This window comes from Argentina silus (assembly GCF_951799395.1).
Source record: "Argentina silus genome assembly, chromosome: 7".
Taxonomy (NCBI): domain Eukaryota; kingdom Metazoa; phylum Chordata; class Actinopteri; order Argentiniformes; family Argentinidae; genus Argentina; species Argentina silus.
The window spans coordinates 7,236,220-7,249,286 of NC_139661.1; the positions used below are offsets into that span (position 1 = coordinate 7,236,220).

The following is a 13,067-nucleotide window of genomic DNA, read 5'->3' on the forward strand; positions in this document are numbered from 1 at the left end:
GGGAAAAAGCAAACTGACTTGAAAAAGCCACTGGGATCTAATGCTGTTATACGTCTGAATTATTGAGAGCAGACTTCAGGAGTGTGTGTGTGTGTGTGTGTGTGTGTGTGTGTTATGTGTGTGTGTGTGTGTGTGTGTGTGTGTGTGTGTATGTGTGCGTGCGTGCGAGTGTGTGTGTGTGTGTGTGTGTGTGTGTGTGTGTGTGTGTGCGTGCGTGCGTGCGTCCGTGCGTGTGTGTACGTGTGTGTGGCAAAAAGAAAGAGATTATTTGCTAAATAAATCAATACATCAGTTCACTCCATGCTCTGATATCATGACATGTGAAATTCCCTTTGACAGTTGCATAACCCTCCTCCCCTAACCCCAAGGGTCTGAGTCTGATAGAGAGGAGATGAACAGAAGAGACCATAGCCTGTCTCCATAGCAACCAATAATTCTCATAAATGAGGGGGAATACAAGTTCAAAATGATGAAGTGCTGATATAATGATGCTTTTGACACATGGTTATGTATATTTCAACTCAGACACAAACTATCTATCCATCAAAGTAAATTGGGAAAATATTGTTACAGTAATACTGCCTAGGAAATAGAATCCCATCATTTCTAGCCCATTTGGCTTTTTATAGTTCTCTCAATTATGGATCATTTAGATTACGATATGGCTCAGTAAGCATGTGATCTGTTTGACAACACAAGTCACTTCAGATGCCTGCTGATGTGGGGATGTCTGCCACAACACACAGCAGGCTACAGAGTTGTTCCTGATAACGTTCCTTCACATAGTTTAAAAAATGATATTCCTTTTTCATGGTCAGATCACATGGTCAGGAAAAGCGAAGGGCCTTAAGACATGCCAACGATAATGTTAAATAGAGGAGGGGCAATACAAAGTAAGTGTGAAGGAAATGTTAAAAAAATAAACAAGGAGATCATCAACCTGCCACAATGCACCACCAACATAGTGCTCCTAGAACACCCTACTCATACCCAGACCACCTTACCCAGGCCTGCCAGTCTGCTCTGCCGTGCTACCCCACTCTACCCTGCTCCAGACCCAGAGGAGCTATAGCAGACAGACAAACAGGCAGGCAGGCAGGCAGGCAGGCAGACAGACAGACAGACAGACAGACAGACAGACAGACAGACAGACAGACAGACAGACAGACAGACAGACAGACACTCTTCTCATCCCAGTAGGAGAGGAGAGGAACGTACTCCGCAAACATCTGTCAATAGAAAATGAGTTTGCTTTGGGTACAGTATGCATCTATCACACAATATCAGTTCTATGTTTCAAGTAACATCATTACACAGTTGTGCATACAGTATGAAAGCGAAACCAAATAGCATAGCCCTTAGTAGCCTATACCGTGGAGTACGATATTATAACATGCATCTCAAGCCCATCTCTCTGATGGACAGTAAGTGCAGATCAATGATTTGAGTTCAGACAGTGGGGGCCAATGGCAGCATTCATGTAATGGATATCATCTTAATGTAATGACAGCTCCGCTCAATAAACTGCAGTCATTACTCTCTGGCAGGTGGACAAATGGATAACATGGCTAAACAGGTCAAACAGCAACGCAATCTGGAACCAAACCAATTCATAGAGCCGTCTCCAAAAGACATCTGCCCCAAAAGGCATCAGTTGTGTGAGCGTTGAGTGTGAGTTGATCGGTCCCTTCTGCGGTACAGGTTTTTTTTTTTTTTTTTTTTTTTTTAAGCGACACCGAAACACGTTGATTTTCCCAGCATGTTTTTTTCTGGTGAACCTTCCCTAGGACATGCATGTTAGCGGGGTAGCGTGTGGGGAGACAGCGTCGTGCAGCAGCTCTGAGACGAGTCAGCGTCTCACCGCAGGGTCACTGCACTCCCTGACGAGCAGCCTTCAGATCAATCACCTCCCCTGGGGGAAAGGCTAGGCAGAGACACACACCCACCCCCCCCCCACACCCCTCCCACGCCATCGACCCATGTCTGAGGAGGGAGATCAGCAGCTGTCTCACCCCCTTCCCTCCCCTACCCTCCCCTCCCCTCCCCTTCACCTCCCTCCCTCCCACCACTCTACAACAGCAGCCTCCATCTCCTCTTCTCTCTCTCTCTCTCTCTCTCTCTCTCTCTCTCTCTCTCCCTCTCTCCACTCCTTCCATTTCCGGTGACATTTGAAAGAGAGAGATCGTGGCTGAGGAGGAGGCCAGCTATTCTTGTCTGCTGGCCAGTGGTTCCTGGTTCGCTAATGAAAAGACAGGCCCGGAAATGCTCCAGACCTGAAATTGTCCAAAACCAAAGGCCTACAGCCGTAATTGACTCTATTCTTTACTGATCACTATGGACGTGTTTCTGTGAAAACATTAAAAACAACAAACAGATCACATGAATCGTTGGAGTCCCACTTTGGCTGTCAGACTCCAGACAGTGACTAATGTATGGGTCTCTTTTTTCCGAACCCAAACTTGTTAATAGCTTTAAAGCATGATGAGTTCCTGGCCCAGGGCCTGCATCACTTCCTGGTAAAAGGCTTCTTTTCTGAGGACCCTTGGCGGTGGTGGGCAGGGCTGTACTCTGAGAGAAATGAGTGAGGGTATAGGGAGGAGAGATATCAACCCTGTCTCTCTAGTGTTAACAGGCAGCCCTGTTTGCAAACTCCCTCCCTCTCTCCCTCTCTCCCTCCCCCTATCCTTCGCCCTCTCTCTCTCTCCCTCTCTCTCTCCCCTCCTCCCTCTCTCCCTCTCTCTCTCTGAAGACCCCCCTCACCCACACCGCACCATCCCATCCCTCCCCCAGGAAGGCTCAGCTCCATCAGACACACATCACAGCTGAGAGGTGACAGTGCCACTGTCCCCATGGGACTGCCACTCATGTGCACCAGCCAGCTGGCTCCACATGCCACCAGCTCTCTCTGAAATATGGAAATATGTCATGCCACTCCAATAAAAAAAAAAAAAAAAAAAAAAATGGACCAAACCAAAGCACAGTACTCAGTAGGCAGTGCAGCACATGGCTATGTGACATTAGGCTGAGCAAAGTGAGAACGTTCCGTTCCGCTCCAGCGAGCGCTCTGGTCATGCGTAGAAATCTCTTCGCTTGTCAGGAAAAAGATGCCGATAACAGGACTCAAAGAAACCCCGACACCTACGACAAAAGAATTGCGCATGAACCGTGGTGTGACTGAAGGCTAGGTGAATCTAGAGGGTATTCTACACCATGCACCACCATAATACAGAACATTTCATTTCATTTGTCAGTCCAATATTAGAAAGTTGTCATCACTGGTTAAGGCAGAATACTCCTCCCTACGAACTGAAGGAAAATGCTATGGCATGGGGAAATTCCAGATGATAGCTATTCATCAGATCTGACCAGAAGTGCTTACTGTACTTAAGGTGCTCCCTTGCCTTCAGTCGAAATCATTTGTGTAGATTGAGTCTCAGCTCATCGCATTTTGAAAGTCCTTTCAGGGGAACATTATCATTACTCAAGTCATAGAAGAGCAGACTACGTCGAAACACAGCAATTAAACAGGCCCTTATCAATGTTAACAACACATTGACATCTCTAATACCACTAAAAGAGTGAAAAGGACAAGAAAACTGCTGATAATATGTATTCAAGGCCGCCGTGAATTAAAACAAAGAGAAAAACTTAATTGTGCTGAGAATGACAGGAGTAAAGGTGCTTACACACACGCGGGCCGTGGTTAGTAAAGGTGCTTACACACACGCGGGCCGTGGTTAGCCGCAAAGGTCTCGTAGGCTTTCAATGGGACTAGGGCGACGGGGCGCCAAAAACTCAAGCGGATTGGCCAGTGCGTGTTGCTCGCTCCTGAGGGTCTCTACACGTGATAGGCAGATTGTTTGTGGTTCAATTTCCGCTTACAGCATGGCCCGCGTGTAAGCACCTTAATGGAGTATTTTGAATAAATGGACATAGACAATTACAATGGCCCTGAAAAGGAAGGAGGTTTTATACTATTACTACCCCCCCCCCCCACCCCCCCAAGAGCAGAGCTGAGATCATTCTTCTCAGGTGAATATAATGACCTCCACTGAAACAAACCATAAAAACAGATTGGCATTATCCCTATCAGGCATGGCTCCCATCTGAAGGGTAGAGAGACAGAAACGTCTTGGTTACGCCTCTGGCATATCTACCTGGGTTCACTGTGCTGGGAGACAGTGTATGAAAACGCAGCCATTCCGCCTAGTCTACGGGGATCATTGCACAATTGACATTTCTGAGTAATTGCTAGTTTCCCTGAAATAACACCCACTTTAATAAGTGGCTCCTAAAGCCATGTGTGAAACAAGGCTGCCAGTCAAGCACTTCATCTCCAAGTCCTTCACCGCTAGACTGCACACAGCAGACGAGAGCCTCCTCTCCTCCTCCTCCTCCTCCTCCTCCTCCTCTTATATCTCATCTGTTCTATTAGCATTCAGGATGGCCATGTCATGTCACCAGGGCAGCCAGCAGAAAACTCAAGTTCAGAATTAAGGACAAAGAGCACAGAAACTCTGGTCTGGACTGTGGGTTCAGGATACAGTAGACCTTTCACCAGTCATCTAGAAACACCAAAGAATGGAACTGCAATGGTATAATACGTCTGCATCTGCAGCACCTACAAAAAAAAAAAGTGAACATTCGAGAAGATTATTTATATATATTTTGGCATACTGTGCATTGGTGACCTGTTTGGAAAACATATGCTTAACCTTGTCTGAGTGGATCAAATGTGTTCTCCTGCAGTACTAACTGGGGCTGATTCATCTACCGCGAAAAACAATTAATAATTCATCTGTTTTTGTACCATTGCTTTTCCTTTAGAGAGTGGCTGATTAGAAACGATCCGCGCGTTCTTGAATCCCTAGGTTACTACTATTACTGTATATGAATATCGGGCCTGAGATATGCATTAGCCCTAACCACACAATTTCCTCACTACACCTTCAATTAGTCCAACAAGTTAGGACAAGCAGTGCTCCATCCTCAGTGCTGCTGCTCCTGGTAGGCTTGTGATTTTTACTCCATTTTCAGGACAATGTGTTGCAATAAGACAAACCCTTACATAACATGCATCATATAAACCTTCTTCAAAGGCCCAGCTCTGTTACTACTGCTGGCACTGGAGGAGGAGAGAGAGAGAGATGTATGTGTGTGTGTGTGTGTGTGTGTGTGTGTGTGTACACACAATAGCCACCTGTTCCTAGTGTTGGTACTGGAGGAGGTGTGACTGTAAGTGGGAGTGTGAAGCTCCTTTGATGATCAGATGACATTTACACAGCAAACACACACCTCTACTTCTTCTCAGAGTCTTATTGACATTCCCTGAGACTGCAGAGGTACATGAAGAGGTAGAACACAACCTACCTAGCATTCGCTGAACAATTAAAACCGGATTGTTCTATCAAATGAATCAACCAAGCAATACCGTATACAGTACCTATCAGGGGGAGGCTGGTGGAGGTAGAAATCGGATGACAGGCTCATTGTAAAGCATGCAATGGAATGAGGAATGGTATTAAACACTGGTACCCATGGAGCTAGGATTGAACACCCATCAGAATTCCTACAGCAGGAGTAAGGCTCACGAGATGAATTCATCAAGCAATATGTACAAACGTATCCTGACACCACAGCACAGGAAGTTATAAATAAGGTAAACGAGGACATTACATGTGAGACGTGTTCCTGTTGAGGGAGTACGTGAGAGAGACATGTTCAGGATGATGGTCCTGGAGCAGAGTTGAGGTTGATGAAAACCTGAGAGGGGCTTGAAACCCCATATCACTCAACTCTATTGTTTATATCTCAGTCCTCCTCCATCTAATCCCTCAGTCAAGAACACCAGCCTGATAACTACGCACCTCCATCAGACACACAACAGCTGTCACAGACATACAGTACTGGTATGTACAGTGCATTCGGAAAGTATTCATTCACTTTTTCCACATTTTGTTATGTTAAATGGTTTAAATTAATTTTTTCCTTATCAATCTACACACAATACCCCATAATGACAAAGCAAAAACAGGTTTTTAGAAATTGTTGCTAATTAAAAAAATAAGAAAAATAAGAAATATCACATTTACATAAGTATGCAGACCCTTTGCTATGACACTCGAAATTGAGCTCAGGTGCATCCTGTTTCCATTGATCATCCTTGAGATGTTTCTACGACTTGGTTGGAGTCCACCTGTGGTAAGTTCAATTGATTGAACATCATTTGGCACGGCACACACCTGTCTATGTAAGATCCCACAGTTGACAGTGCATATCAGAGCAAAAACCAGGCCATCAGGTCGGAAGAATTGTCCGTAGACCTCCGAGACAGGATTGTGTCGAAGCATAGATCTGGGGAAGGGTACAAAAATAATTCTGCAGTATTGAAGGTCCCCAAGAACACAGTAGCCTCCATCATTTTTAAATGGAATAAGTTTGGAACCACCAAGACTCTTCCTAGAGCTGTCCGCCTGGCCAAATTAAGCAATAGGGGGAGTAGGGGCATCATCTGGGAGGTGACCAAGAACCCAATGGTCACTATGACAGAGCTCCAGAGTGGCCCAGCCAGAGCCCGGACTTGAATCGAACATCTCTGGAGAGGCCTGAAAATAGCTGTGCAGTGACGCTCCCCATCCAACCTGACAGAGCTTGAGAGAATGGGAGAAACTCCCAAAATACAGGTGTGCCAACCTTCTACTGTCATACCCAAGAAGACTCGATGCTGCCAAAGGTGCTTCAACAAAGTACTGAGTAAAGGGTCTGAATACTTATGTAAATGTGATATTTAAATGTTTTATTTTTAATAAATTAGCAACAATTTCTAAAAACCTGTTTTTACGTTGTCATTATTTGGTATTGTGTGTAGATTGATGAGGAAAAAAAATAATTTAATCCATTTTAGAATAAGGCTGTAACCTAACATAATGCAGAAAAAGTGAAGGGGTATGAATACTTTCCGAATGCACTGTATCTCCCAGGATATTCATAGTGCTTACCCCACTGTCTCAGACATACTTTACATAATACAGCTCATTACTTCAGATAATGCCTTAATGATCAACAGATACACAGACTACAACACCCAAGAGCTGCACACAAAAATTGATTCTTTTTTTTCTCACGATCAAAAGTGTCCTATTTTTCTACATTGTAGAAAGTTTGGGAGGGAGTGGAACTCATAGATTCATTTTATGGCTGCGAGCATGATATAGCTGTTCATAACGCTCTGCAATACCTCCCTTTGACATAGCCTCCCACTAAGATGTATTCAACCCAATGACTTCAACCGTAAAAGTGCACAGATATTGACAAGTAAAGGTCCATTGAAGGTGCAGCATAATATACCCCCTGAGCGCTCTAAAAAGAGCAGGGTAGAGAAACCAGGAGTTTGCCTCGAGAAATGCAACTGCTGCAAAAAAAAATCTATTTCTTTGTATAGAAAGTAGAACAACAACTGTATAATGCACAACATTGTAAACCACAATCGAAGAAATGCAACGTGAAAACAATGACAAAACCAGGTAAGAACCACAGAGGACTGATTTCAATCGATGAACCAACCAATCATCCTGCAATTTGCCTTGCGCAATAAACAGACAAAGGATTTCAAAAGGCTTCAAAATGAAATAGGTGAGGCTCCGATCTGTAAAGCTGCATTTGGAGAGAACATTTCCCTGCATACAGACGGCGGACAGTGACAACAATTTTCTGAAAAATATGTTTTTTAGGGCATTTCTGCTTTTATTGGGATAGAGACAGTAGAGATTGACAGGAAGGATGGGTGAGAGAGAGGAGGGATGACATGCAAGATATGTCGACGGTCGGAATCCAACCAGGAACCTTGAGATGATAGGATATGCGCATTAGTGTGCTACGCCAATAAGCACCCCCAGTGACAACAATTTTCAATGAGACCGACTGACTGTAACATCTTGATCTAGATCATTACGGGCTTGAGACAGCTCGTTACAGCTAATTGATCGGGAGAAAGGTGTCGGACAGGCTAAGTTGCATCATCAACGACATCCTACAATCTAACCAATGCTAACGTTAACCCCCCCCCCCCCCACCCCCCCAACATGGTGCAACTGGGAGGGTCTTGGCTCTAACAGGCAGAGAGAGAGAGGGAGGGAGCTGCTGCTTTGATCCACACCGCTATAAAGAAGAGCAGTGAAGAAGTGAATCTATTCCCTCTGCCTTCCGTTCGATACTGTATTGATCTGGGTGTGAGCACAGGGAGGCAGATATATGCTCTTATTAGCAACTGCCAACGTCTTATTGGTACATGTTTAAAGGTCTTCCCCTGCCTGCGGGACCTCAATCCAAGGGCCTTTTAATTCACTATCCACAATATCTGATGAACAGCCTCATGAAACATGGCCCAAACATGTGTCGCATAGAGATCAATTCACGGCTGTTGACAGTCATAGTGTTAGAAGAAGCCACACCCTGTACTCAGACCTACTGTCTGGGAGCAGTTCGTATTTGTATGATGACGCTTCATCTATGAACGTACTACCAGCTGTAGCTGATCTCAAACCTAGGTCTACCTCGGCATAAACATGGTTTACGTCTCATCCTATCTCCAGATGCTATCTCCGTGTGATTAGCGAGAATGAGTCTCATCAATAATGAGTGAGCCGATGGTAATTACTACTGTATGGCCGTAGGTTTCTGCGAGTCGTCTTGTACAGGATAGGAAGTGAATTAAAACCCCCAAGGCTGTGCTTGGGCTGTGCTTGCAGCCTGACACGTAGCGATCTGCTAGCCTGTAGCTGTCAGAGGACAGGGCTGACAACACAGGTCAATCACTCACTGTAGCATGGCACTGATAACACAGCCAGACCGCTGCTGTAATGGCTCCCATCCACCACCCGGGCCTTCAATTACGGTTATCATGTCAGGCTGACTCTGCCCCAATTTAATCAAGCCAGCCTCCGCCTCGGTCCGCCCTCTCCACACATTGTGGAAGTGAATATGGGGATCTGAGCGATGCCCCGGTGTTCAGTGACGGCGACAGGCCCAAGCAGCAGGTCTGACAACCTGTCAATAACCCTCACCCTTCTCCCCAAGAACATGCAGTATAGACAGAGACGCCTTTTGTCTTTGCTATCTTATACAAACATGGGTCTTTGCGGTTACCCTGAAACAAGAGCGATTCCAGGGAGCGTGCTTCTTTCATTTACACTGGTCGTTTTCTCCTTTTCACTGAGCAATAACAAAAGGTTTGTACACTGAACATTACTTCCAGTGGGTGGAGGCTTCCACTGGATCTGTTTATTGCAATGAGGTGTGGAGCTGACGTAAGCCCCAATAGATGAGCTCAATACATCTCTGAGCCATTAGGTAGAGAAAGCCAGGACACTCCCTAGCGGTGCTAGCAACTACCCAGGGACACTCTCCAGCGTAACAGCATCCTCGTCATTACCCCCCCCCCCCCCCCCCCCCCCTTAAGTGAGGCATAGTTACCTTCTGCTCATCTGCCACCAGAGAGTCCGCTCCTATTGGTTCATTGATGAACCATCACTTCCCCTAAGGCACTTTCAATTGTTATGGCCTTTCTTGTTTCAAAGCCTATCATCTCAACGAAAGACTTATCTAACCGATGGTTACATGAAATCAAACACCCTGCTACGTCTATGGCTGAAAGAAGAGGATACCCCATACAGACAGGGTTAGACACTGCCATCCTCAGCTATACACTATGGCTCCACTGCATCCTGATCATTAACGATGTGAAATGCAAAAAAAAAAAAAAAAAAAAAAAAAAAACACATTAACATTCTGCTTCCTCATTAATCCACACTGACCATCGGGTCTGTCAGTCTGAAATGGCATGAATGGTTTTTTTGCATGAGCCATTAGCTCAGTACTTACCCTGTTAAGACCACCACAAAGTCCATTACATTCCAACCATTCCGGAGATAGGTGCCTTTGTGAAACGCAAACCCGAGGGCAATGATCTTAATGCCGGCTTCAAAACAAAATATTCCAATGAAGTAGGGCTCTGTGTCATCCTGTTGAGACAAAAAAAATAAGCTGTGAGAAACGATTGATATCCACTATCAGTGGTTTGTGAAGCTGTTTTAGAACATAATGGTGTACAAAATACATCCTGGAGATGAGTTGAAAAGCAATTGAATGCTTTCATATCATCGATTCACGTCAGTGATGTCTGCCAGGGCCTTTGCCCATCTGTGAGGGTCCATCTATTAAAGTGGGCAGCTGTTAGGCACTTTGCCTGAAGGAGTGACATTTCATTCTTAAAACAACCGTGCCCTGAGCAGCTAAGTCTCTTTGATTGGACAGAGGGGCTCACAGCATTTACCCTGTTAATGGTACGACTTAACAACTGAGCTTAGAGTGTCAATGGGCAGGGGGATCAAAGTAAGATCTCTGTTACACTGGCCTTGTATACAGAGCAGAACTAGTGAGAAATCCCTGCTGCCTAGGAACCATCTCTCCCCAGTAAGCTGCTGATGACATGGCCTTGGTTGGGTCAATCAAGCCTTGTTAAAGTGGAACCTATGCGATTGATGGGGAAGATGTTTTGAGGTGCTGTTTTGATACTTACCAATCGCTCTGACATAGGGGTCTTGTCACTTGCTGGTAGATGTTGCTCCAAGGCGAGGACGATGCAGTTTGCGATGATGGTGGCAAGGATCATGTATTCAAATGGAGTGAGACAGGAGTTAAAGAAAATAACCTGTGGACAGTTAGGCGTACCAACCATTTGCGATACAGTAAACACTAATATGGATAATGAAGATGAGAGAGAGCAAAAAGAAGAGAATAATCTGTTTTGCAACAAGAGCCAGATTATAGAGGGACATGGCAATACATGCAACATGAATCTACTACAATGTAATCGTCAGTAAGAGGGCCAATGTGTTGTTTATGGAGGTTCTCTCCAGAGGCCAATACCTCCAGGGACTGGGAGCTACACAGGAGACGACTACCTCAGGAGAGGAACTAAACTGGGCTAAATCTAATCTACAGACAAAGTAACATCATTCACAGATCTTAGGGCTGCTCTAAATGAAGGGAGGAAAAATAATCTATGTGGGGTTTAAAAAAGCACAGGTAATATCAAGTTGACAAATGTTTGCTCAGCACCAGGGGTAACCAACCAGTTATGTATGTAATGGATGCCATTACATAATTTAATGCAAATTAATTGCAAGACTTCACAGTCATTCACCGAGTCCCAATAAATTGTGCTTTAGTGTTGACAGTTTCTCAAGTATGCCCGGTTCTCAGCAAGCAGAAAATACGAGTGGCTGAAAAAACAACAAGCATACTGTACCTCAACAGGTTGAGTATGTTTTTTTGGTGTTTTTTTTTTTTTTGGGGGGGGGGGGTTATTTACTTTAACACTCTATAAGCAATGGCATCATCTATGCGGACATGTTATGGCATCATATATACCATTAAACCGAATGTTGATCAATTAACCATGACATACTGTCACTATGTACGTGGGTTATTATGGAGACATGATCTGTTTGACTGCACGAGAAATCGACCTGCGCTTTGTTCTTATGGATTGCTGCTTTGATGTGATACCCACGCAGGATAACCTGTCTGTTTGTGTTTATTAGACAGCCCTGATCCCCCCGCTATCTTGCCATTTAGGCCTAGTGTTGCGCGGCATTTTGCGCGTGGGTGAGTTCAGGACCTCGGAGAGCGCTCGTGCTAAAACATGCCAACAAAATAGTTGCATGATCCCAGTTGAATCAAACGGATCGATAACGCAGTTTATGCAGTTTTGTTTTTTTATATGAACGAAAATTGAGAAATAATATCGGGCTTGGTAGTCTAAAACATAGCCATAGCCATAACATGTCCACTTAGTCTAACTAATCATATTTTACTGCCCAGCCACATGCATTACAGTGGGACATAATGCGTAGGCCTAATCACCTATCATTTGCAGTGATTTATAAAATCAATTACGATGCATAAAAACCACGCCTTAGACCTTGTTACTTGGTCTGTAACCATAAGTAGGCCTATCAGGCTACTGCTTTAACATATTGAATAGACTACTAGACATTGCCACAGACACCACCCTGGCAGAGGTTTTTGCCAGGCAACTTTTAGAAGAGTGAACTATTATAAAAAGTATTAGGCTACGTTTGGCATAGGCCTAGTGGATCATACAGGAGGATACCTAGATATTGTCTCCCTCTAGTCAACCATTTCAAACCATGAAAAGACAAGACTACATGTTACTGAAGTGAGAAATAGACTGTAAGGATATGGCCATTCGGTAATTTTTTTAGCATACTTCCGTATGATATTATCCTCACTAAAGATAAATAGAGACCGGTTGACAGAAAGACAGTTCTGCTTGACAGGGATGGGATTGTATATGGCCATTGTCCTGGCTCTTTGGGCCATTGATTGCTTGTACACCCTCGGGCCGCTTGGGGGGCCTGCCGGCCGGCTTGCCCCTCTCCCTGGACCCGCTGGACAGCCACCTCCACCTCCATATCGGTTGGGTAGGTCGTCTTCGAAACGAGCCATTCTAGAAACGCGCAGATCTTACTGAAAAAATCAAAACTGACTCTAGATAAAAGATACAGAAGAAGCATCACAACACACACAGTTGTCCCAGCCACGAGTTCCGTTTGGTGTGTGTAACGTTCAAGAAAATATTCAATGAACATTCAAAAATAAAAAAATATGTATCTTCTTCAATTCTTCTCTTGGGTTATCTCCTCTTTGACACTTCCCATAGTTTCAATTTTCCATATGTCCAAATGATATGGAACATGAAGGAGAAAGTTTATATTTCCATGTCACATCATTTCCATGGGTGCTCCTCGAATAAGATTGAATTGTCACAGATGCGCACTATGCTTTTTCATATGGCTCAGCTTTAAAAACAGCCAGTTTAACACATAAAAATGTCGAGCAATAACAATTCGCATCATTCGCATAATGCCAAAAAGGCGTGTTACGACTGCATAGCTGTCTTACGAGTAAGATCCAAATAAAACAGATGCATCAATCTGGTGTCTCCTCCTTGACTGTTTTACCGTTGCAGTTTCAAGTTTGTC

At 44.5% G+C, this 13,067-nt stretch overlaps 1 protein-coding gene across 1 annotated transcript in view; it reads right to left on the minus strand.

Moving 5' to 3' along the window:
• Positions 1 to 12,531, minus strand: part of cacna1ba (calcium channel, voltage-dependent, N type, alpha 1B subunit, a) — a gene marked incomplete at both ends in the record, with an annotated part of 76,822 nt that extends 64,291 nt beyond the window's left edge. Inside the window, 3 exons of the mRNA XM_083673716.1 lie at positions 9,880 to 10,019; positions 10,577 to 10,681; positions 12,265 to 12,531. Coding sequence (XP_083529842.1) covers positions 9,880 to 10,019; positions 10,577 to 10,681; positions 12,265 to 12,531 — 512 coding nt within the window. The remainder of the gene's footprint in view (positions 1 to 9,879; positions 10,020 to 10,576; positions 10,682 to 12,264) is intronic.
• Positions 12,532 to 13,067: the final 536 nt, after the last annotated feature.